We start from the raw sequence: 25,189 nt of genomic DNA on the forward strand, positions 1-25,189 counted from the left end.
GTCTCCCCAACTTAAATACTCGTGCTTCGCCACTGACTACTACCTAGTTTAACCTAACTCATTTTTATTTAACTCCGATGTGGTCACTATCATAAAATTATAATATTAATACAAATATAATAAAAATGGTCAATAATTATGTATTAAACGCAACTGCAGATGTTTTTGAACAAATACTTATTCTGAAATTGAAAAAAAAAACAAAAAAACGTGAATATTGAATTAGAAAATGGATAAGTAAAAGGAATACTTTAGGTGCATCAGGAACATTACTAAAGGAGTTGCATTTTGAAGATCCCAGGTAATTTTGTAACTTTCTTCGGGTTGATTATGCCATGTTCTATGAACTCTTGCAAAAGGTAAAACAATATTTTATTATTATAATACAAAAAAGTATTTATTTTATAATTTTATTTTAAATTGCTCCTATTATACAAAAGCAAATTACAACTAAGGGAACAGCTATTCTTTCAGCAATAAAATTGCAAGTAGTTCTTCGGTACTTAGCATCTGGTGATTTAATATTTATATAGTTATATAGAGTTATAATGATAACAATATCGACACTACCTGTGTCACGGTATCGCATATCAAACATTTTTGATATGTGGCACTAGTGCTGCGATGTCGTAGCACTGAGACACTACATTGTTCACACGGCGACACTAAATTTCACGCTGTAGTGTCACCGTGTGAACGAGACTTAACAACTGTCAAAATGAAATTACGTCATCGAGTTTAGATTTATAGTAATGACTAGAGCAAGGACTTTCATGCATTTGCATATTTTTTCTGGTTAACTTTATCGTATGCTTGGTAAGTACAAAATACATTTCATAACGTTTATGATGAAATACTCAAAGTTTTTTATGCATATTTTTGCATATTTAGACATTTTTTGGTTTAAGGGGCATACTTTTGATTATAAGATCATATTTTAAGCTTTTAGTGCATATTTTGATGGTTTATCGAAAATCAAGCACTTAGGTGAATATTTTTCATGAATCAAGGTCAATAATTTGTTATAAACTTATAAAAACGCTAGAGATATATTTTATCTTGAAATAATAATAATGGTCAGTATTTATTATGTTTATTTTTGTAATTTTATAATACAAATCAAATATAAAACGATAAATTAAAAACGATAGTATTTATAGTTTAAGTATCTATAGTCAGTGGGTAGACTAAATAAGTTCTAGAAGATTTACCGCGTGTGTGTTAGTTTAGTGTGTTTAATAATTCAGTGCAATTCTAATTTAGGTAAGGTGAATATTTGAGAATAATTCAACAATTATTTTAAAATATCTTTTTTGTTTTATTAGGTGCAAAATTATAATTAAGAAAATTGGGATCCAACATTCAAAAAAGATTCCAAATCAATTTAATAAAATCATATTTCCAATTTTAACTGACGCTCATATAGTGTATTTCAATATACAATAGTAACAAAAAATAACTACATTAGTTCAAAAATGTATGATGAATTATTAACAAGTACCTATATATGTAATTATTATGTATATGATTTTTTTTTTACAATAAAATAATTTCATAGATACAATAATTTTTGTATAGATGTTTCTACCATATTTCTCTAAGGTTAATTATAAAGCCCTTTAGAATGCAAACACCTTTGAGGTGCGAGGCTGTAGGCAATGGCCCACACCGCCCACGCCTAGTGCCGCCACTGTAAATGGCCTATGTATGTTATGTGTCCATGGTGAATGAGTTGATATAAGAAAAGAAAAAAATTCATTGAACAGTTAATAACAAGATTTGCAATAAAACAATATGAAGACTTCCGTTTTTATCTAATAACGAATAAATAGCAAATAATAAGGAAAATATTTTTAATGTACTTTTTGGTGTTTGATTTCATTATTCCCCTCCCTGATAAATTTCCTGCGGGCGCCCATGGTAGTAGATACCTACTCTATTTTTCCATAAATAATTATTAAGTACATTAAATATCTGGATATCTAGTCACCATATATGACCATGATTACTATGTGTAAAGTGACGTTAAAAAGGTTTTAAATTAACGGATAAATAATAATTTTGTACTTATATTTTACTACCTAGTAGGTTATTAAAAAACTACAACTAGCAATAAGAAAGTGAGTATCTATGGATTTAAAACCGTTTTTGAGTTACCTTGTGATAAAATCATAAAATAAAACTAAAATTTATACCACATGCTTGTATCAATTGAATGAGTCGCATTAGATTTAACCTGGCTATTGTTATACATTGTAGATAGGTATACATAAAACTCATTTCTATTAGTATTTATATTAAGTGGGTCCTACCGGGAAACTGGACCCAGTACGCACCTGAGCTCATAATCTATATAAAAAACCGTTAAAATCGTTCCTATTCACCCCAAACTACGGTATATTATATTTGAGATACAATTTTATGTTTTTATAAATAAGTTCTGTAAAGTATCAAATATACAAATAATAAAATTAAATTAAAAATTAAAAAATTATTAATTATTTATTTTTTATTTTTATTTAATTTAATTAAATTTATATTATTATTCCATTAAACCTATTGATAGGTAACTTATAGCCTATAGGATAAGTAAATTAATTAATTACTACCTTTAATGTTATTATTTAATTGGGTAAATTGAAACGTTTCATGTTCTTTGCTTATCATCATGACATCATTATTCATTACTTATCATTACATGTTTTGTTCCGAAAAAATATTTTATTGATAGTCTATCGTCCATAAATATTGAATATTTAAATATATAGGTAGCTATAATTTTTCAAATATTATGTAGTCAGCAAATTTAATCAGTTGCCCCATCCTTTCAAAAGTTGAAATGACGCCCCTGGCGTACAAGTTGCGAAAGCACAACAAAATATATTCATGTCAATTATAAAACGCATTTTATGATCGATGAAGTAAAAATTTACATAATTATAGGTACATAATATCAATTTTAGATTTTAAACGAACTGAAAAAAGTACCTGTAAAGAAGTGAATATCGAATTCGACGCCTGCAACTTGAGCACAACCACTTAAACCTATCCCAAAATCTAGTATCCATCCCGGTGCGCAATTATTGTAGTCGCAGTCGTATTGCAATTGTTATCGCAGTATGTGGGTTGCGTCGTGCCACCGGTATGAAGTCGTTAAGAAAATAAAACTTTTTAACACGCACAAGACAACGCGCCAAAACAGAAGAGCATCGGGGGTGGAGAGAAAACTTTTTCGCGCAGAGTCAACTTAGAGATGTATAAACTACGAGAACAAAAGCAGCAGTAGACATTATTGTGACATCGCGTCGCGCTGATGACATACTTCTACTCCGCGCACGCGGTTAATCCGGAAAACCAACAAATACACGTAAACAAAAATAATCTCATGAAAGAAAAATTAAAAAGAGAGATAGAGAGAAAAATATTATTTCCATTAACGTTGCGAGTGTAAAAACGTGGCGAGGAAAAAACTCCAGGAAAAAGGAAATTTTATTCAGACACCAAAATTATGATAACAAAGACACAATGGGGCTTTACGCCAGTGGTGAATTAACGTTATATTTTAATTTTTTGTGTTTTTACTACGATAAAATACAATAAAACAGTCTCTTAAAGAAATCGTGTACAAGTTTTCGGATACTTGCATACAATTAAAATAAATCAAATAAAAATATGGTAAAAACAACTTTTGTTCCCGATGTTAAACCTAACTCAAAAATGCAAGACCAACGCGGAGACGGGGACGGTGTGGCGTATTTTACGTCTATCTAGCCGGTGCACACGAATTACCTTCGGATAATTTGGAGGCAATTCAAGTGCCCCTATTTTACCATACTCGAATTGCCTCCCGTAACAATTGATATAATTGACATCGATTTCGATATTTTGATATTAAAAATTGAGTGATAGTTAATATACTGCGACAAAACTTGTTCTAAATTCTAAACTTGTGATAGAAGACAAGAAAATTGTGTGGTTATTTGCGGTTGTAATAATATTTTAACAGTCTATACAAACACGATAATACGTATATAAAACTTGAGTATAATAGAGATAAAAGTGCCACATTTTCGTACTTACTGCTCGCTAACATTGGTAAAACCAATTGCCATTAGACAATAGCAGAGTATGATATAGCAATATAATGTTGCTTTTACTGGTTTTGAATTTAAAACTACAGATTAACACCAGGTAGGTACTATATCTACACTATCGCGTCAGTATACGTTTGTGAACTATATGTGTGTATATTTTTCGTTATAATTTAATAATTTAAAATAATAGTATAATTAAAAAAATGTCTATAATTTTAAGTGAGAAGGGAAAAACTGTTTTAATGGTCGATGATTACAAATATGGATTCCAAAAATACCTTGCTAATGAAATTAAGAAATGAACGTACAACAAAAATAAATATAAAGCCTACTTAAAAACTAATTTAATCGATTAAATTATGTTCGATGTATCAAATATAATTCATACATATACGAAAAAAAATAATAGACAAGTACTAAGCAACCATCTGAAACGAAAAGCTGTAGAACAACACTCTGAAAGACAATCAAAACTTTTTCATGAACATATTTTACAACATAATGTAAGTACAAATACATTAACGACATCATACATGATTTATATAAAAAATAATATGCATCACACTCGGATTTTACAATATTCTAAACTGCTACAAAATAGAATTTAAGTGCATACAATTTTGGCATCTATTGAGGTAGATAATTTTTTATTAGTAAACGATGTATCAAATGGTTTAGTAATGTTTTCGTGCGTAAAAAAATATTGTGTTTTTAAGTAAATTAAATACTTTATACGTGGATAGAACTTTTAACTACTGTACAAAATATTTTTAGAGCCTTCCATTTTTGAATCCAGAACAAGTAATTCAATTACTTTATTAAGATAATAGATTATCAATTTAGTAATTTTATAACTTTATGTTGTAAGTGAGTGACGTATTTGCTGTAGATCTTGGTGAACTTAAACCAAATTATGATAAAGTCACTAAATTTGCCGATTATTTGACTGAAAATTATATTGACGAAAACTCCACTTTTCCACCAAGTATATGGACTGCAATGACTGCTAGTTCACAAAGGTCAACCAATACTTGTGAATCATTTCATAGAAAATGTAATTCTCATCTCATGTCGACACATCCCAATGTTTATACATTTTGAAAAGTATTAAAATCCATACAAATTAACACGGACATTTTAATAAACTCTTCCATAATAGAAATTAAAAAAGTGAAAAAAGCAACTAAAGATAAAATAAATTTCATGAATAACTTAATACATCAATTAAAGACAAGTCAAATATCACAATTAAATTATGTAAAATTATTAGCATCTAAGTTTAACCCGAGAAAATAATATATAATTTTATTTTTGATCAACTAAATATGTATATAGAATAAATATATTTTAAATTGACATACGTTTTATACATTCTTTAGGTGTTAATATTAACTATTAGTTTAAGTATTCTATAACTGTAAATATTTATCTGAAATATTATACATTTGTAATTTACATACATTAAATTTTTCTAATGTATATATATATATATATATATATAATAATAATAATGTTATTTAAGTATTGCGTATATTAGGCAATATATGTATCTAGGCCTTTACCTATTAGTATTATAATCAACTTATAAATGTATTATTGTATAAATCGATTGTATTAATTCAATTAATGGAAAATTTTCAAATAGGAGGCAATTCGAGTAACCTTTTTTTTAAATTATTTACGGGAGGCAATTCGAGTATCCTCTGTCTAGTAGCGCCGCCGCGTAAGAAACGATACGGTATCCTATCAAAAATCTGCGGCAAAACATAACTTTAATATTACTAAAATAATTATTATTGATGCATGAGGTTTCCGCGGCCGTCAAGAGTTTTAAAACCAGGTGAAACATCGTGATTGTGATATATTACGTTAGCGGTAGTATTATTATTATTAAATACAATACTTTATAAATAAATATCTATACATATATGAATGGCAGAGGTAAACGTAAAGCTATATACATCGTACAATAAGTGACGTAATAACAGATAAACATTAACATTGGGTTTTCCTCGAATAGATGTACAATTCGGAGGGAAATATTTGTCGTTTAACTCATAAAATATCTTGGTTTCGAGAGTTCAATAAATGTTGCGCCTTAGTACTCATTTATATTTCTCAATTCCTAGAACATTGTTCTTTATTAATCCATGACTAATTATTGCTTATTATTGTCTTCGATTTACCAAATCATTTATTCCATAATTAATATAATTATAATAACTTTTATTATAACTCATTTCTAAAATCGTTTTGCTCTAATTCATATTGTGTTCACGAGTAGACCATCTTTACCAATAACTATATATTTGCAATTCCTTTTCCTCATTCGATAGTATTAGTTAGGAATAAAATACAAAATTTAAAATATTTACCAGCTAGTAGTAAAATCTTAACACAAGTTTTGAACACTGATACATGTTATAACAGTATGATAACCTATAAACTCATAACAGAATTAAAACAATTAATTTAAAAATTTAAATCGATATAATTTCTAAAATCTATGAATTATTAAAATTAAGTTTAGTTTTTGAATGCATTGAATATTATAAGATGTATCAGAGCATGTGCGTTTTTTTGTAAATCATCACATTAATTAATAAGTTAACTCAGCATACTTGATTCATAAAAATTTTGTGATCATACCTTAAGTTTCTAGAGATCTGCAAAAGTGAACATTAACTAATTAAAAGGTAAGGTTGGGTTAAAAATTGTACATCATTCAAATTGTTTAACTACATAAGTTAATAGATTGACTTAATAACAAAATAGACAATACAATAAATAAATATCCAGTCTACTACGCAAGTCATATCCAATACTATGATAAATAGTACGATTTGTCAATATGCATAATCATGTTCAGCGGTCACCATTATCGGTGCCGCAATATCCAGTGCACCCGCGATTATAATAATCACCTTATTATTATTACTTTATTTTTATAATTTTTTTGCTAACATTATTATAAAATCCTGTTACAAAACATCACACCACACTTCGAACTTCTAGAACACAATACAGAGCTGGTTTTGAACCACCAACAAAGGTCGGTTTATAAAAAAGCAACTGGCAGCACAAACTAGTCACTCTTCCATCTTGATAGTTATAAGACCTTCAGGAGCTGACTTGCGCTACTATAGACGGAAGACGGCCAGTGCTAATCGGTTCGTATGGTGTAGCAAGTACAGCAGGTTGAGTGCTAGCTTCAACCAACACTCCTTGCTACCTCGTCAATGATGGTCCAGCACTCCAACCAGTTTTTCACCTTCGCCTGGATATCTCATGGATTGCGTTACCACCACTGGCTTATGTCATCACTTTACCACAGTAAAATAAATACTAATTCCTCATACATTCATTTGTTTTCGTTACAGTACACAGACCTACTTGAAAACTAGATATCTTATTTATTTGGTAATAAGCATTTTAACATATACCTAGGAAATAAATAATAATACCATGCCACAGAATCTAACTTTTATACTTTTTTAAATAAATTCCTAAAAATTAATTTATTAAATAACATTAGTGATTTTCAATTAATCTGATTATTCAAAAAATCATCAACATTACAGGTAACATATTGCATATAAAGGACACATAGTATAATCTAATTTTTTCCACATTTTATGATTTAATTTTAAATTAATTGAATAAAAAAAAAATTAAACAATAAAATAAATATCAAAGAAAATCTTACAACGCATCCAACATTTTCAGTGCTAACTCTTCATCTTCCATAAGACTTAAACCAGTGTTTATAGGTTCATCCAAATCTTCAAGTTTTCTACGTTTTTTACTATTGTTTTTATTAGTTAGTAACTTCCGTTTAGGTGGTCTGCATAGTCATACAGCAAAAAATGGTTATATAATATAATTAAAAAATTAAATAAATAGTCTTGGATAACTTACCTATGGATATTGGATGATTCTTCATCGACTTCTGATTCAAGCTCTAACACAGAACCTGATTGAGTATTTAACTCATCATCTGAATCCCCACTTTCCCGTTTACCATATACCTTGTCTGGATCAGGTAACCAAGACAAATCAACAGATGCTTCGTCACTAGAACTTGCACCTTCCATTTCTGCTCTCTTAGCTTCTTCTTTGGCTTTTCTCTTTTCTTCTCTGTGTTTAGCTTTAACCTTCTCTCGGAACAGTTGTTTGTCATATACATCCTCCTCGCGCAACATTTGTTTGGCTTGTTCTATATCAATACCGCCCTTGTCATCATTATTCTCGTATTCTCTGGCTAAACGTGAAACTTTTGTTTTAGCCTTATCCAATACAGCCTAAAAAATGAATCAATTATTATTGTATTCAGAGCGAATTCATAAATTCAAATAATTCTTACTTCTCCAGTTTCATCAAAAACAGTTTTCTGATTTGGTTTGATTTGCTTTTTAATCATTTTTTTCGCCACTGCTGCTTTAGTTAAAGGTTTTTTTTTCTTCTTATTGCTAATATCAGTTTGTAACTCTCCTTCGCTTTCCAAGACATCAGCTTCTAGAATATTGTGATCTTTCCGTTTTACAGTAAATAAATCATCATTTTCTTCATCACTGTTATCATCTAATAACATATATATTATACAAAATATTATTAATTCATTTAAAGTAAAAAGGTAATCAAAATTACCATCATGGAAATTATAAGAATCTTTAAAAGATGATCGATTTAATTGAGGTTCATCTTCAACAACTTCAGAAACTTCTGAGTCAGATGATTTATTTAATTTCTCACTAAGATTGTCAACCATACTTTGAGCAAGTGTTTCCTTTTCTTTTTTTTTTAATTCTTTAGCTTTCTTCCATTTTTGTAGGAATCGTACCCGGGGTGGAATTGCTAAACCTAATGACCTATGGATATTATAAAATAATAAAAATATATTGATTCAGTATTTAATAACATGCTTAAATTAATATTGTTCATACAAATATCAAGAATAATATTCACCTAGCAAATGCATCCGTATCTAAAGCTGAAACATCAAACACACTTTTATCTTTCATTAAGAATACAGATTTGATGTAAGAAACAAATGCTCGTTGAGCAGATTCTTTTAAAATATGATCTTTTGCCAAAGTTGCTTCCAATGTCCGTTGCACTGAAGTCAATTTATTTGGATTAACTCTATAAATAAATACAATTTAATTACAATAATATTAAATATTATTTATAATATTTACTTTATTTCTTGAATTGGTATTTTCTTGTTTTCCAATTGCTCCAAAATAGCTAGTTCAGAAGGCAAAAGAACTAGAAGTGATTCTCCAGACTTTTGGAATCTGGCTGTCCTACCAGCACGATGAATATATTCATTTGCATTTTCTGGACAATCCAATTGAACAACCCAATTTACAGCAGGAAAATCTAAATAACAAAATATTTAAAAATATATTTTTAAATAATTTTACATTGAATACATTATTACTATATTGTATTAATACATATATAAAAATTAAATTTTATTATGAATATATATTTTCAAAGGGTAACAACATCTAAACTTTACAAGCATTACATTGTTATCCTGATAGAAATAATTTTTTTTTTTATTGTAACTATTTATGTAAATTGTACTAACTATAAAAAATTGATGAAGTAAAAAATGTTGTTATTTATATTTATTAATTATTTGCAAAATTAGAAAATATAATCAATTTTCAATAGTTCAAGACCAAGTATTTACAGTAATAAATAACCAGATTTTGTAATGAATTATTTTATTTTTGTCATATTTATATATTTAATATATTTATAATATAACTATTTTTAAAATAAGAGTTATAATACAGTGGTCGTCGCTTATTAGACTGAAAACGACTGTTCCCAATTTGCATTTATACCAAGATACAGCAAAAAATTTGTCTATTAGACTCACACCAGTTAATGGGGTCATTTAAATTAAATAAATAAATATAATATTGTGCATATACGTCCAATACATATAAGTAATCATGCTATAAATGCATATAAGTAATTATGAAGTTGACAAAGAAAGGAAAAATCCAATCAACTTTGAATGGATTCTTATTGAAAATGTAACTATGTATGTACTTCGTTACTTTATTACCGTATTTTATTACAACATAAAATATTGCTGAAATCCCAATAAATATTTTTTAAGTAAATAAGTATTTTTTTTTTTTGTGGCGGGGGTCATTTGCCTTATCAACTCATTCGATTAATAGACTCAAATGACCCGGCCCAAAGTGAGTCCAATAAGTAGCAACTATTGTAATAATAAAGTTACCAAGTCCTCGAGCAGCAATATCTGTTGCAAAAAGAACTGAACGCTGCTTTCTACTAAAAGACTCATACACAGCCATACGTTTTGTTTGATGCATAGTACCATACAATGCTAAAAGACTAGTTCCAGGTCGAAGTTTACATAATATTTCATAAAAATATTTTACCTAAAACAGTGAAATTTCCAATCAATCTATTGTGCATATCACATACTTTGATCTAAAATATATAAATGTTACCTGTTTACAGCTAGACATAAATACAAGTACTTTATGGTGTAAATGATTCTTAATGAAAGACCATAGGAGACTCATTTTATCATGTAATTCACACACCATATAACTTTGTACTAAACCTGCGGGTGTACTGTGCTTAGAAGCTTCATGGACTGAAATAAAATGAGGATTGTTCAAACTGAGTCTTGCCAAATCTTTTACAGACCTAAAATATTAATTTAATATAATATACAAATATATACATAAATATTACATGTATTTAATATAATTAAATAATATACAGTTAATGTATAAATATTGAAATAATTATTTAGTTCATAAAAATATACTTGGTTTGAGTTGCTGAAAATAGAAGAGTCTGCCTTTCAGGAGGCAAATTATCTATAATACTATTCATGGTTTGTTCAAAACCCATATCAAGACAACGATCCGCTTCATCTAGTACTAATACCAACATATTAGAACAATCAAATAATGGATTTTCATCCATGTGTTGCAACAAACGACCAGGTGTACAAATCATTATATTACATTGATCTAAACGTTTACGCTCAAACTTCAAATCTTTACCACCTGAAATACAGTTATATTTTGATGATTCAATATCCTAAATAAAATATTTTTAATATGTGTAATAGAATATATTTACCAATAATCAAACCAGCTGAAAAATCATGATGGACACCAATTTTACGTAATGTTTCAAATATTTGATATGCCAACTCTCTTGTTGGAGTTATGATTAATGCAGCTAATCCTTCTGTACGAGTCCATTTGTTGCAATACAAAATTTCTAATACCTAATAAATGTATCAATAATTATTTTACATACAATTTATTGTAAATTTTAAAAATAAATTTGTTATTATACTACTAACCGGTATTAAAAAAGCAAGTGTTTTGCCACTACCAGTCTTAGCTGCACCCAATATATCCTCACCACGTAAACTATAACCAATACTCTCGCGTTGTATTTCAGTTGGAACATTGTATTTATTATCTTTTAATCCCTTTAGGGTTGGAGCAGATAAAGGAAAATGTTCAAATTTCTCAATAGCATTTGGATCAATCTAAAAGAAAAATATATATTTAAAACTATAAATAGTTTAATCAATAATTAAAATTTAAATTAAATCTTCTGAAAAGTACTTCAACTAAATTATTTTTTTTTGTCATGTTAACAATATCAACCACATATTTTTTTTGCTTCAATTTGTTTAATAACATTTTTTCAACTTCTCCCTCAAGACCACTATTCACCGATCGGAGTACATTCTTTGATACTCAATTAATCAGCAATATTAGATATTTCATCAAAAAGAATGGCAATAGTCACCAATATATACTAAGTTCTTGCTTCCATAAACCTGCATTAGTAACCAGTAGATTTCTTCAACTGACATATTTTCCATAATTTTTTTTTTTATGGGTCAAAAGCAACAGGTTAGATAATAACTAAAGTAACCCAACAGGAAATTAAATATTCTAAGAACTAATAAAGCCATTCATTGACTAAACTTTAATCTAAGTAAAATTATAGAAAGTTAACCATATTATTTAATTCAAAATATTTAACACGTTTAACACCATGGTCTTATGTGTAGTCGAAATCATTAACATTGTCTTGATCGGCGGTGTTGCTAATTTATTTATTTATTAATTTTTTTATTTTAATAAAAGATTGTATACTGAAATCAGCCTCGTGAATGAAGGAAATAATTAGAATGAGAGCTGATTTTGAAATTTAGAACACTGAAAGTATTGAATGGGTTATTGAGAAACTAATTAGGATATTGTGTTTGGTAGGTAAGGAAGGGCAGTCAAAGAGAATATAAGATAGAATATAGATTTTTTTTTTTTCTAAATGGAGTGTGCAGAAAAGGAAATAGTGGCACAACTTGACAATAAGGTGCCTATGTGAAAATGTCCAGACTTATATTATTACTTATTGTTATTATATTAAAACAGACAACATAATATATGTATATTAAAGATTATAGTAAAAATATTGTAAGGGACAAAGGTAATATCAGAAAAAATCTTGAGGCTCCCCAAAACCGGAGGTCTCTGTAAATTGTACACCCAATACTCCTGATAATTGTACCACTGGAAGGGAATCATTAAGATTTAATTTGCAAGCAACATGGTAAAAGATGATGGCCAGTGCATAATCAGTTAAATTTGATTACGAGAGATCTGGAAAGAGTGAGATCGTTGAACCATAATATATCTGGTATAACGGGAACTATAGATTTAAATCTAGAAGCGATATTCATGGGTAACTTGTTCAAATAAGTAGACCAAAATGAAAAAATATGGCGTCGAAGAATCAGCTATATTATTTATATTGTTCTTTAGTCATTGATTATTTCTTTTATTAATTTAATAAATACAAAATAAGTAGTTACATAAAACTCCATATTCTTAAGTAGTCTCCTTATAGTTTAAGCTTAGCTATAATTATAGGTTCAAAAATATTTTGTAAAGGGATAAAGGCGTTAAAAATGATTTTTTGGCAACGGGCGCAAATTACATTAGGCATGTTACTGCTAATAAGAACTCATTTTAAATAATCACTTCTTTTAAAATAAATTATCTTTATGTAAAGCGACAAGTTTTTCTCAATTTATTCCTTCCTTTATTTTTTCATATTCAGCTGCAACTTTATATTTTTATTAATTTTATATAGGGATACTTATATATATATATATATATATATATATGATGATAAATTTTTTACTTAAAACCGGTCATATTTAACAAATATAATAATACTCCAGGCTAAGCTTTTATTTATTTATTTATATATTAGAAAAACTTATTGTTTTTTTCAAACATTAAACAAAATTCAAACAAAACATGTAGGATGATTAACTAGAAGTTTAAAAAATAATAAAAAAATGGCATATTTTTACAGTTAAATAATGTATTGCAACTATTTGGGCAATGATAATAAAATAAAATGTATTGCAGAAAAAACTATTTAAACTAATTGAAGAATTATGAAAAATACTATACAATTCAAAATTTGAGTCACAGAAAACCGGTGAAGATTGGGGTGAAATAAACAGCGGGTAACATAATCCAGTGATTACTATATACACTGTGCTTGTGAAGAAATCTATGAGATTTTGCACGAGAAACATGTTCATTTTACTAAAAAGACAACCACAATCCAAACAAGAACCCGTCTACCTGGTATGCAATAATAAAATGTAGAACAAGAAATTATTGTTGCACGGAGTGAATAATATTTACGCGACGACCAGAGCCAGACTAGTTGGCTTACCTGTTCGTACGATTTTTTGAGTTTTTCTATCACGACGTCTATTGATTCCTTTTTCTTTTTGCCTCGGAACACCTTAATCTTCCGTTTTTTGTACACCATAGTGTCCCGTCGGCGGGCGATAGTTCGAAAAGATACACTAAAAACTAATGAACCAACCGCGAAAGCTTGAAAACAGAAAAAACAAAGATCAACCGCCGTACAACTGACAATGAAAGACAACACACGTGCAGACAGCGAACACTAAATCGCATTATCATTAAAGCCACAACGTTATCGCCATTGTTATCATCGATGGTGGTGTAATCATAGAGTAGATTAAATTTAATCTATTCTGAGGAGCGTCTAAACACAGGAATGCACCTTATGCATTCTACACATGCGCATAATTTATTCACCACTATCATAATGTTAGGCTATTATCAATATATTATATCAAATCACTATTATACGATAATAATATGAGTTTTGAATCAAACTATTCAAAATTTGAACATACGACATACGTATTTTACCCTGCTTCAACCATTTCAGTAAATAAATCATTATATATATACCAGATACATTTGAAAAAAAAAAATCAAAACAACAATAACTTAAATGCATTTGTAGGGTATTTTTTGACCATTTTAATGCATTTTCTTAGTTTTTAGAGGATTTTTAACTATTTATTCATAAAAATAAACGAAAATTATGAAAAAAGGCTACTATTTAACTAACGAGAGTCATTTTTGTTTCAAAATATAAGACAGCATATCATTATACTATTGTAATAGCAATTTTGTTCAGGTTAGTACCTAATAATGACTAGCAAAAATATTTTAAAATATTAACAATTTATTTGAGTAAAAGAAAACAGAAGTATAACAGAACTTGACTAGTCACAACGTACAATACTATAAAAAAAAAAAAATACACTACTGTAGTATAATTTTAATTTTTTTTCCAATTTTTAAGCTATAATAAATATAATTTAAATGCATTTTTATAGTGTACTTTTTAAGTCATTTTTGCATTTTTTTAAGTGCATTTTTTGAGATATTTTAGAACATTACTAACCTTTAAGTTATAACTTATTATTTATTTTATATTTTATAGTATTCTACTGGTTATACATTTAACTATGATCATGGTTGCCCATAAGTAAAACTTTAAAAAGGAGCTAATTTTGTTTTTCAAATTATGAGCTATATATTCTCAAAAAGTTAACACTTGTTCAATTTTATATTAATATTATTCTTTTTAGAGAAAGTGCGCAATCTTGCCTTCCCCAATAATCGTTCTTTACTGTGATTATATTTTGAGAACAAATTAAGTAAAATTGTTAGACTAGACCCCCCTCCATTAAATAATTTCTAATTTCGCCACTGCTAAACCATCATATGGAATTTGCGTTATCTACTGCACTGGTGATAATAATCATTAAATTATTTTATTATTTTATAATTACCTTGTTTACAGCACAGTTTAAGAAATATATGTTTACAGCATGGATGTAGATACTGTGGCTACACGAATCTATAGAGAGCTGCAAAGAATAAAGCTCAGAAATATTTTTTTATGACTACATGAGTGTGAAATCCTTTACAAGTTACATTTTATTACAAAAAAATGTAAAAAAAACACCTCCCTAAAATTAGTCCTGTTTACGTCACTGTATGCAACCAAAACAAAATTGAATAAATGAACGACTCTTTTTATTCACTGTCCATATTCCTGGTGGATTCGTTCCCAGTCAGTGCAACACGAATGAGAACGAAATTAAACAAATGAACGACTTTTTATATTTTTGTAATCCGGATCAGTTCGTTCGCAAGTGTGGCCCGTTCAATATGACCCATCCGTTCATGATCGACACGTCTATAGAATGTAATTTTCGCATTTGCAAAATACGTAGCCCGATCTACGTTTTACTTTTGTCCAGAAATCGCATTTGAAAAATAAATCTGTGTTTAATGTTATTTATAAAAACTAACGTTAAATTGTGAACACGTTGTAAAATATTTTACCGCCATTTTGTTGTAAGCTTAATCTCTGCGAACTTGCCTGGTTGTTACCTAATATTAATCCTGCACTGTAGGAGATAAGCGTTAATTCGATTAACAAAAACTTATGTAGGTTGTTAAGAATTTTAATTGCCTATTATAAGTTAGAAAACTAATTAGCTAATACATAGCTCATGGTTTACATAATAAGCGAAGTAGGTAAATTATTTCAAGTAGGTACCTATATCGTAAATATTAAATAGCACTCTAACAATGTAAAACAAACAAATCTTGAACAATATATTTTTATGAGTTTGGAGATCATTAAAAATGTAATTAAATTGAATTTTTCGATTAAATTTTCATGAAAATTGGCTCTGATTGTAAAGATTATCATCGATTATAACGCCGCGGTATTGTGAAACCATTACATAATACCATAGGCGTGCGCAGACTTCTTTTACGGGGTATGCAAAAAAGTGCCATTGCCTACCCCTAACACCACTAAAAATTAATTTAAGCGTTCAAAATTCAGATAAAAACATACACACAAATATCTAAATACCTAACTGTTTAATTTAAAATTTTAATTTTTTTCCCTAAAAAAATGACTGAATAGCCATTTCCTCATTGTTATAACTGTCTTGATAATTAAAATTTAAATTAAATTTCGGAAAAAAAAAATTAAATACATAACACTTGAAATAGATTGAGTGATATATTTAAATAGGGTAAATAATAAAAAACGTGATTAGGTATATACATAATGAATAAACAAAATAAATTTAATGAATAATTATAATTGATTATAAAACAATTCTGCGTTCAGTCCAGTTTTTAATATCACCAATGTCTTTGGAATTTTCATTTATTGCCATTTATTGCCCTATAGTTAAATAGTTGAAAGCTATTTAATCTCTTTTGAAGCATAGTACTTCTTTATTTCATTAACAGATTAAATCATTATTATGGTATATAATTTGAGTTTCAAGAATAAACAAAAATGTCTGGGACTGAATATAAAAATATAATAAAAATCATAATGCAGTATAAAATCACATAAAATACATTTAAAGACCAAATATGGAGATCAACAGATCAAAATTACTATCAACCTATCAAGAAATCATTAAGTCATCTGTCAAATAACTTAGTAACACTGTTTGAGCTGTCGAACATTAGTTTACTTAAAAATATTAGAAAAAAGTCAAAAATATAAACATGAAATCAATTATTCTTGCTTTTGTTAAATTTGATATATCTATCAAGTTGTGCATCTAATTCATCTTTATTTGACATTTTTTTTTCGCTATTCCTGCTACCTCTACCGCCACGTCCTCTGGAGTTACCATGGATATTTCCACGTTTGCCCCGGTTACTTCTTCCTTCTATAAAAAGGAAAATTTGAATTATAACTATTATAATTTAATTTAAAATATATAAATAAATATATTCCATAGTACAAAATAGAATACCCCACGAATCTCTCGTACAGGCCATGGTGCTGGTTTACTGAGACGAGTAGCAAGGTTGGCAACAGTTAAAAGATCTGTTACAAGTTCAATTTTTATAAGGCGACCTTAAATAATCAATAAAATGAATTAACAATAAAATTATAAAATTACAAAATATTTGAAATACATACCATTAAGCAGTATATTGTTATATTGACGTACTACTTTTAATGCAGAATTTTTATTGCCAAATACAACATCAGCTGTTCCCAAAGATCTACCAGATCTATCATAGTGAACTACTGCAGTTTTCAATGGACCAAACTCATTGAATAGCACCTGTAAAAAAAAATATATATATATATTAAAACTAATATATAACGAACAAATTAATCAAATTATAACTTCCAAGCCAACACAAAACATTCATTCACAAAACAAAATTTAAAATATTCTTAAATCCAGAAATTTATCAAGGAATATACAAGTAGATAGATAAGGTATTTTTTTAAAATCAAAAGTTACTGAGAAGAATTTCACATTGATAATAATATGAAACCTAGTTATTTTCAGTAAAACATTTCAGGAAATCAACTTCTATTTTAACCTATTAACATAAAATAGTTTTATTTATATTTTGATGAATTGAAAAATTAATATACCAGTTTTTTATAATATATACTTATAATTTATTAACAATTAATATAGAAATCATTCAATAATAAAACTCTTTTTTTTTCTTCTTAAAACATCTTGTTCACTAACTCAAACACTATTATAGACAATGATACTAGAAAATATATATTATTAAGATTATTATGCAGTTTTTTTTTTTTTTTTTAATATTTCATACTTTTTTTTTTTATTAAAAATATATTACAATCTGTTTACACATAAAACAATAAGTAACAATGATGATAGTGATTAAAGAAGACATGAAGCACATGAAGAGGAGACTGTCCAGTGACAGAACCTCAGAAAATTGAGTTCGGGCATTGAAATTTATTTTACTTTTTAATTTTAAATTTTAGATTTAGATTAGAAGGTCTCTAGCCCAATTTCTTTTTAACCGTCGAGGAATATTAAGAGGTAGTGTGAGAGAAGACATGTTTTTGATAAAGGGGTTAGAATGGTTAATTAATTTGGAATGGAATTTTTTATAGTAGCTTTTAGCAAGTTCATTAACTGTTAGAAGTTTTAAGTCGTTATGAAGAGCTGAATTTGTGATATACCACGGAGCACCGGTTAAGAGTCTTAATGAAATGGATTGAAAGGCTTGGATGGGACGGATGTTTGCTGGTTTCGCTGGGCCCCAAATTTGAATACCATAGGTCCATATTGGTCTTATGATAGATTTGTAAATTAATATTTTATTTTTGAGATTTATTTTTGATTTTAGAAGAGGTTGGAGTAAATGGAGGCGGGAGTTAAGTTGTTTACGTTTATTTTTTGTATGATCTGCCCAGGTTAGCCTTTTGTCTAGAGTGATACCTAAGTATTTAGTTGATTGATGAAGAGGAATTGGTTTGTTATTAAATTTGAGTGAGGGGCATTCTTTTTTCTTAAGGGAAAAATTAACCTGAGCGGATTTATTGTCATTAATTTTAATTTTCCAGTTGTTTGCCCAAGACTCAATTAAATTTAAGTGCAATTGTAAGTTGTGTGAAGCGGTGTCTGAGTCATTATTTGAAGCAAATATTGCTGTGTCGTCAGCAAATGTGGCGAAGAGAGTTTGATTGGAAGTGGGCATATTAGAGGTATAGATATTATAAAGTATTTATCATACTTAAAAATATTTTTCCTAAATAGTAAGTTTCATATTCAATTATAAGTGAATATGGAGACTTATAAAATTTAAATAATTTACGAAAAAAAAAAAACCTTATTAATATGAATATTTATAATGTATTTGATTAAAATAAACTTTGGTTGATAGTTTCATTGACTTTTTATAGTAATATTTATTGCCTAATAAATGTATAGAACTAAGATATTGTAATTGACTATACCTTAACATAAATATTAGTATAAGTAAATACTTGCATTAGATCTAAAATTATCAACACTTAAGTAAAACAAACATTAATAAGTTTTAATAGTATAAAAATACATTAATTTAAAAATTCTTGAAATTTTTATTCAAACCTGTATATCTGTAGATGTAACTCCAAAGTCCAAGTTTGACATAAAAATTTTATGAATATTGTTAGTTGAAATACCACCTCTAATTTGCTGTCTTTTAGGTCCTTCATACATATCATGGGTCCATGATACATTTACATTGGCCTACATAAAATAAAAATTAAGCATTATATATTTTTTTTGTTGTATAAAATTAAGTAGGTACTACTGAACCTATTCATTCATTTAAATTAACATAATGTGTTAATAACAACTTTAAATAGTAATATCACAAAAAATTATATTCAATACAAGTGTTCACATTCATGAACATACTTAAAATATAGTTAATTGTTGGTCATCACAATGATACCAGTAAATATATTAGTCTTGATCAATTTAAGGATAAAAAAGTAATAGTCATAAATATAAATTTACCATTTAGAGGCAATTTTTTTTTAATTTATTAATTTTACAAAACATTTTTACAAAATAATATAAAATGTTAGAACAAGCACCTTGTTATGAACTGTATAACTTATAAATTAGTTACCCAATTTTATTATGGTTCAATACTAAATAAAAAAACAATATATTAAAAATATATATATATATATACAGATAATCAAATAATTACAAGGGTGGTAATATATAATAGCAATCAACCTAACAGAATAGACATTCATGACTATCAATAATATTTTTAATTACTTAACGAATTATAAATGTTGAACCTATTTTTTATGAAAATTCCTCCAAAAATCCAATATTATTTTAAAATTTCACCGATATTGTTATAAACCTTGGTGAAAAGATAATCATCAATTTTAACAAATAATTTGTACTTAATATATATACATTGTATCAATATACTTATATAAGTATAAATCTTCTATAAATATAATAATGAATAATAATTTGTATAGTTACATGAGGATTGTGTAAATGTAAAGTTTCCGAGTTACGAACGACTGCGACAATCGTACTATTGACTGTTACTTAAATAAGTACCCTAACATAGTTTCCAATTTGATTAACGTGTGGGTGAATAATAGTTATCATGACTGTCAATTTCACTGGTCTAGGACTAGTCGCACTGTGCTCAAATTTTTAATTTTTTTTTCGTTTTACAATTTCAATGTAAATACATGGAAATTGGTCATAATTTAAATGGAAAAACTAGCTAAACTAAAACTACATTTTTTGTTTATTGCGATTTAAATATCCATAAATTAACACTTTAAAAAAATTTCTTTTTCATAGTTTTATTAATTAATAATAATAGTAATAAAAATAGTTTTATTAACTGAATTTCTATTAAAAGATTATTTTGTAATTCATCTTCTTGCTTTTTTTCCAATAACAATTGAATAATATTGTTATTATTAATGATAATTTGTTCCATCTTAGTAGTCTTAGTATAGTATTAGTTAGTAATATTAAGTACTTATGTAGTTATTAATTTTAATTATTTATGTTTATACAAATATAGTTAAATAAATTATTAAATACGTCTGAACATTACACTAATGGGAACCCACCAAAAGCGCAATTTGGGGGGGCTTGGGTGTGCTTATTACCCCCATTTTCGAAATTAGGACCCCCAAATGTGTTTATATTAGTTTACATTTAAATACTCATTATTCATTATGTATAGAAAAACATAATAGTTTTTAAGTTTTTTTGTATGGATATATATAATTTTATACAATACGAAAATATTTCAAAATACGAAAAAAAAATATCTTTGCTATAGGATAAAATTTTCGAGTTTCTAGCTACATTAATTTTGGAATTATGACTAAATAACTAAAATTTGAAATGTGAAAGTCTTATTTACAGCGTATTTTTACCATTTCAGAACATTTTTTTCGTCACGTCTAGAAAAACTATTAAAAATTAAAAAAATGACCTATCTAAAGTACCACCGCATGTCAATTTATAATCTAATTAAAATCTAAAAAATGTCCTAAAAAAACTTTTGAATCAGTATTTCTCTCCGAAAAAGTGTTTAACAAATAAAATACAATCATTATAAAACTCAAATATCCTTCGCTTCAATCAGAATCTAAAAGTGATCATGTGATTAAACATTTTTGTTTACAGACAGGTAATTCGTTACAAGCACAATAAAAATATAAAATCAAAGTGAACAATTTAAATTTAATATTCATATATTTGCCAAATATTTTAGTAATTGTTAAATGGTACGGTTTGCGGGTGTCTATAACAATTAAAGAACAATAGACCAAGAATTCGAGCCGAGGCTCAGACGAGCGTGCCCCTTCTATGAGATTTCTCTCCTCAAAGAACACGCCCCATACGGGTCGGTGATTCACACGACCCGGGCGGATTGACGCTGCTCCCCGCCGAACTGCCGACTTTCGTACCGTTAAGTCTTGGGAGACCCCAGGCGCCCGGTGCTCGCCTGGTTGACCTAGCGACGCCACAACCCCGTCGAGTCCAACATCAGATCTACCGAAGCAGACTGGGCGCGGCGGAAAGACACGTAGGACACACGCCGCCCTGGGCTAACCGCGCCTCCCGACGTACCATTCGTATTGCGCGTCAATGGTTGGACAAGCGGTGATGGCGGCCAGTCACTCCGCCGTTAACCGTTTTTAGAGGGGACTATCGCCTTGCTGCCATCACGACTCGCGTCTACTAAGGGGGTACGGGACCGGTGCGACGCGACTTTTGACAGCGGCTCCGCTCCGGACCCGTGGCCCCCGAAGGAGTGCGAGAATCACATGAGACGCAACAAGACGCCCGGACGCCCGTAAGAACGGACGCCCGACCTACCGGGATGGTCACACTGACAGGCCACCAGCCTCTGGCGAACCGGATTCGGAGTCATTTTGATCGCACTGCCGCCTCGGAGCTCACGGCACACCGTACATTTTACGCACCAGCACGCATAGGCGGAACTCCCGCCCCGTGCTGGCTGACGCGCAATCAAATTGTCCGGGCGAGAGTATTCTACTTATTTCCCTCATCTCCTTTACGATAGAGGAGTGTTTTAATACCGCTATCCGCAACCTACGGACCCGATCTATCAGCATTTACCGCTGCTTCGAATTGACCCCGACTAGGCCAGCAAGACCACGAAGGAGCAGGGACAAGCCTGCTCCCTTAGTCGAGGATTCGGGTAGATTAACAATTAAGGAACATAAAAAAGAAAGAAGGGTTTCAGGACCCCTAGTTTTTTCATTGAAATTGCACCCCTGGAACTCACTGAACTTTCCGCTGCAATGCTGTGTTTTGCATAACACGTTGAAAACCAGTCTATATGCAGTAGCCAGTTGTTGCAACCAGCCACGGCTTGTAAACCGTACCTTAATATGATTAATGCCTTCCAAGGATCATAATTAAATAATCTATAAAAAAAGTATTAATTTAAAAATATAAATCCTACATTAGGAGGACCTGATCAAAATTAGCACGAATTTTGCTAAAGATTCAAATAGCGAACAAGTAATTATTAAGAATGGGGTTCAAACTTACTGCAATAAAAATAATTGTATACAACTTATATTTTATTATTATTATTATTTTTATTACTTATCCGTAGTACTGAAGAAACAAATTCGACAAAGCCAAATTTAAATTACAGGAATTCTAAAAAATGGTCGTCAGTTCGTTGACGTGTTTTTTACCTTCGAATAAGTAGTAAATCAATTCGAACGACTTACTATGGATCTGCCCCTGCGCATAGGACCACCACCACTTCCACTAGCGCCATTTGATCGGAAATTCGATGTTCCGCCTCCACGTTTACCGCCACTGAAACCTCTGGAGCCTCCTTGTCTTCAGCCCCCACGACGTCCTCCGCGGGATGACGACCTTTTGTTCTCGATCAATTCATCCAAACTCACGTCCATTTTTGAACAGATATAAAATACCAAATTATAAATTCACAAACAGATCGTACGACGTTTGAATACGTAGGCTATGTATAATACGAGTTGATTCAGAAACGAAAATGTACGAGATACCGTTAGGAGAGCATTAAACAAAAAAAAAATTGCCAACACACACAAATAACAAATAAAATGTATTATTAATGCATTACACTACGGTCTCTATAGACACACTGAAAGACGAGTGGAAGTGAAATAAACAATGAAACATGATGGTCCATTAGCAAAAAAAACATACTGGTAGCAAATCATTAGACAAAAAGAAGATTTCCAAAGATAAAAAGACTTTAGATTGTACATTATTGTATTCATATACGTATTAAACTATAGTTTATATTCAGCGAAATTCATCAATTGTCATTATATTTTAGCCCATTGAAAACCACCAACTATCGGTTTCATTGATAAAATAATGTATAAAGTTTTATAGATTATATTTTACATATTTATAGTTAATCATCATCATTTATGTACAAAAATAATACACACGACAACTTTATTTTTTTAATACATTTAAGTTATACATACCAATTGAAAACAAAAACTTGTATATTATTTATGGGGATTAAAAATGGTCAGTTTTTAAGGGGTTCAGTATATACAATAATTGTTGAGCCTTACATGTTTGAGAGTAGTAAGAAATCATTAGTGTTAAGGGGATCGCATCACACGAATTTCTCGTACGTTATAGACCAATAAACAGTAATAAATTACACATACTACCAAATTTCCGATTTCAATTTTTAATATATGCATGAATTCGTTAACAAAATATCTAGGTTTTCTAAGAATCCGATTTTAAATTTTCAATTTTAAATGACCATAAAACCAAGAAATATTTAGAAAAAAATCTCATGAAATTATTGACATTTGTATTTATTTAGGACACATCTGGTTTTAAATCAAAAGTGGTTTCTACAAAAAATTATAGTCAAGTAGCTTACGAATTCAACTCTTTTTTCAAAATTACAATAGGAGTTCAGGAGGTACGTTTAATTTACAACCACTTTTAGTAGTTTTTATAGGTTATAAGTACAAAAATATATTTAATTTTTTGCGATTTATTGATATGTGCGTGTGCGTACGAGAGTTGCTTTCGCCTGCACCTCATCATATGTACCTTACTCTCTATCATTGTTGAGTTCAGTGTCACAAAAACCGGGTGTGCAGAGTGTGCCGCGCACACGGGCCCCAAGACTTACATACATTTGGGGGGGCCCCCTAGTCCCAGCCTGAAATAAACTACACTTTACAAACATACAATTATTTAATAATAAAAAGAAAATTTTTTAAAATTCATGTAAGGTTGTTATAACATTTTAGTATAATATAATATTTATTTAACAATGAGTCCATTGAGTATTTGAGTAGGCCTACAACATACCTACCTAAACTACTTAAATAAATTTACTACATAAATATGTAGTGAAGTATAATATACAACAATAATAGGTATTTAGTTTGATATATATACATATATCAATGAATATTTATATATATATATATACACATGTATATAAATATTAATAAATGATATATTATATAATACACTAACTGATGTGAAACGTGTTTTAAAACCTAAAAAAATTGATACTTAAATTGGACAAAAATAAATCCTAGAAAGGAGCCCAATATAATTACCGCACACGGGCCTCCTATTTTGTAGTTGCGGCACTAGCTGAGTCGTTTCGTTATTTACAAATAAAATAATTTTAAAATAATATTGTTTATCTGTATTCTGTTATCCCGTTATTGCCAGAGACAATACAGTCGATCAGTATACAATAGGACAGGCATGTCAAACTCGATCAAGCCAAATATAATGAATGGTT

The 25,189-nt window shown here is 29.0% G+C and overlaps 1 protein-coding gene and 1 pseudogene across 1 annotated transcript; both read right to left on the reverse strand.

Annotated features, from left to right (window-relative positions):
• Positions 1-7,629: 7,629 nt before the first annotated feature.
• LOC112694021 (probable ATP-dependent RNA helicase DDX10) lies at positions 7,630-14,145 on the reverse strand. Its single transcript, XM_025569340.1, has 12 exons — positions 13,881-14,145; positions 11,470-11,661; positions 11,241-11,391; positions 10,921-11,164; positions 10,595-10,796; positions 10,360-10,522; positions 9,293-9,476; positions 9,060-9,236; positions 8,742-8,962; positions 8,458-8,675; positions 8,013-8,395; positions 7,630-7,938 (listed from the first exon to the last, which is right to left on the reverse strand). The coding sequence occupies exons 1-12, from the start codon at positions 13,977-13,979 to the stop codon at positions 7,797-7,799; spliced, it is 2,376 nt and encodes a 791-aa protein (XP_025425125.1). The 5' UTR covers positions 13,980-14,145; the 3' UTR covers positions 7,630-7,796.
• A 2,944-nt stretch (positions 14,146-17,089) lies between these two features.
• LOC112694032 lies at positions 17,090-23,318 on the reverse strand (annotated as a pseudogene).
• Between the last annotated feature and the right edge of the window lie 1,871 nt (positions 23,319-25,189).

Source organism: Sipha flava, unplaced genomic scaffold (genome assembly GCF_003268045.1).
Source record: "Sipha flava isolate LNK unplaced genomic scaffold, YSA_version1 121_pilon_pilon, whole genome shotgun sequence".
Taxonomy (NCBI): domain Eukaryota; kingdom Metazoa; phylum Arthropoda; class Insecta; order Hemiptera; family Aphididae; genus Sipha; species Sipha flava.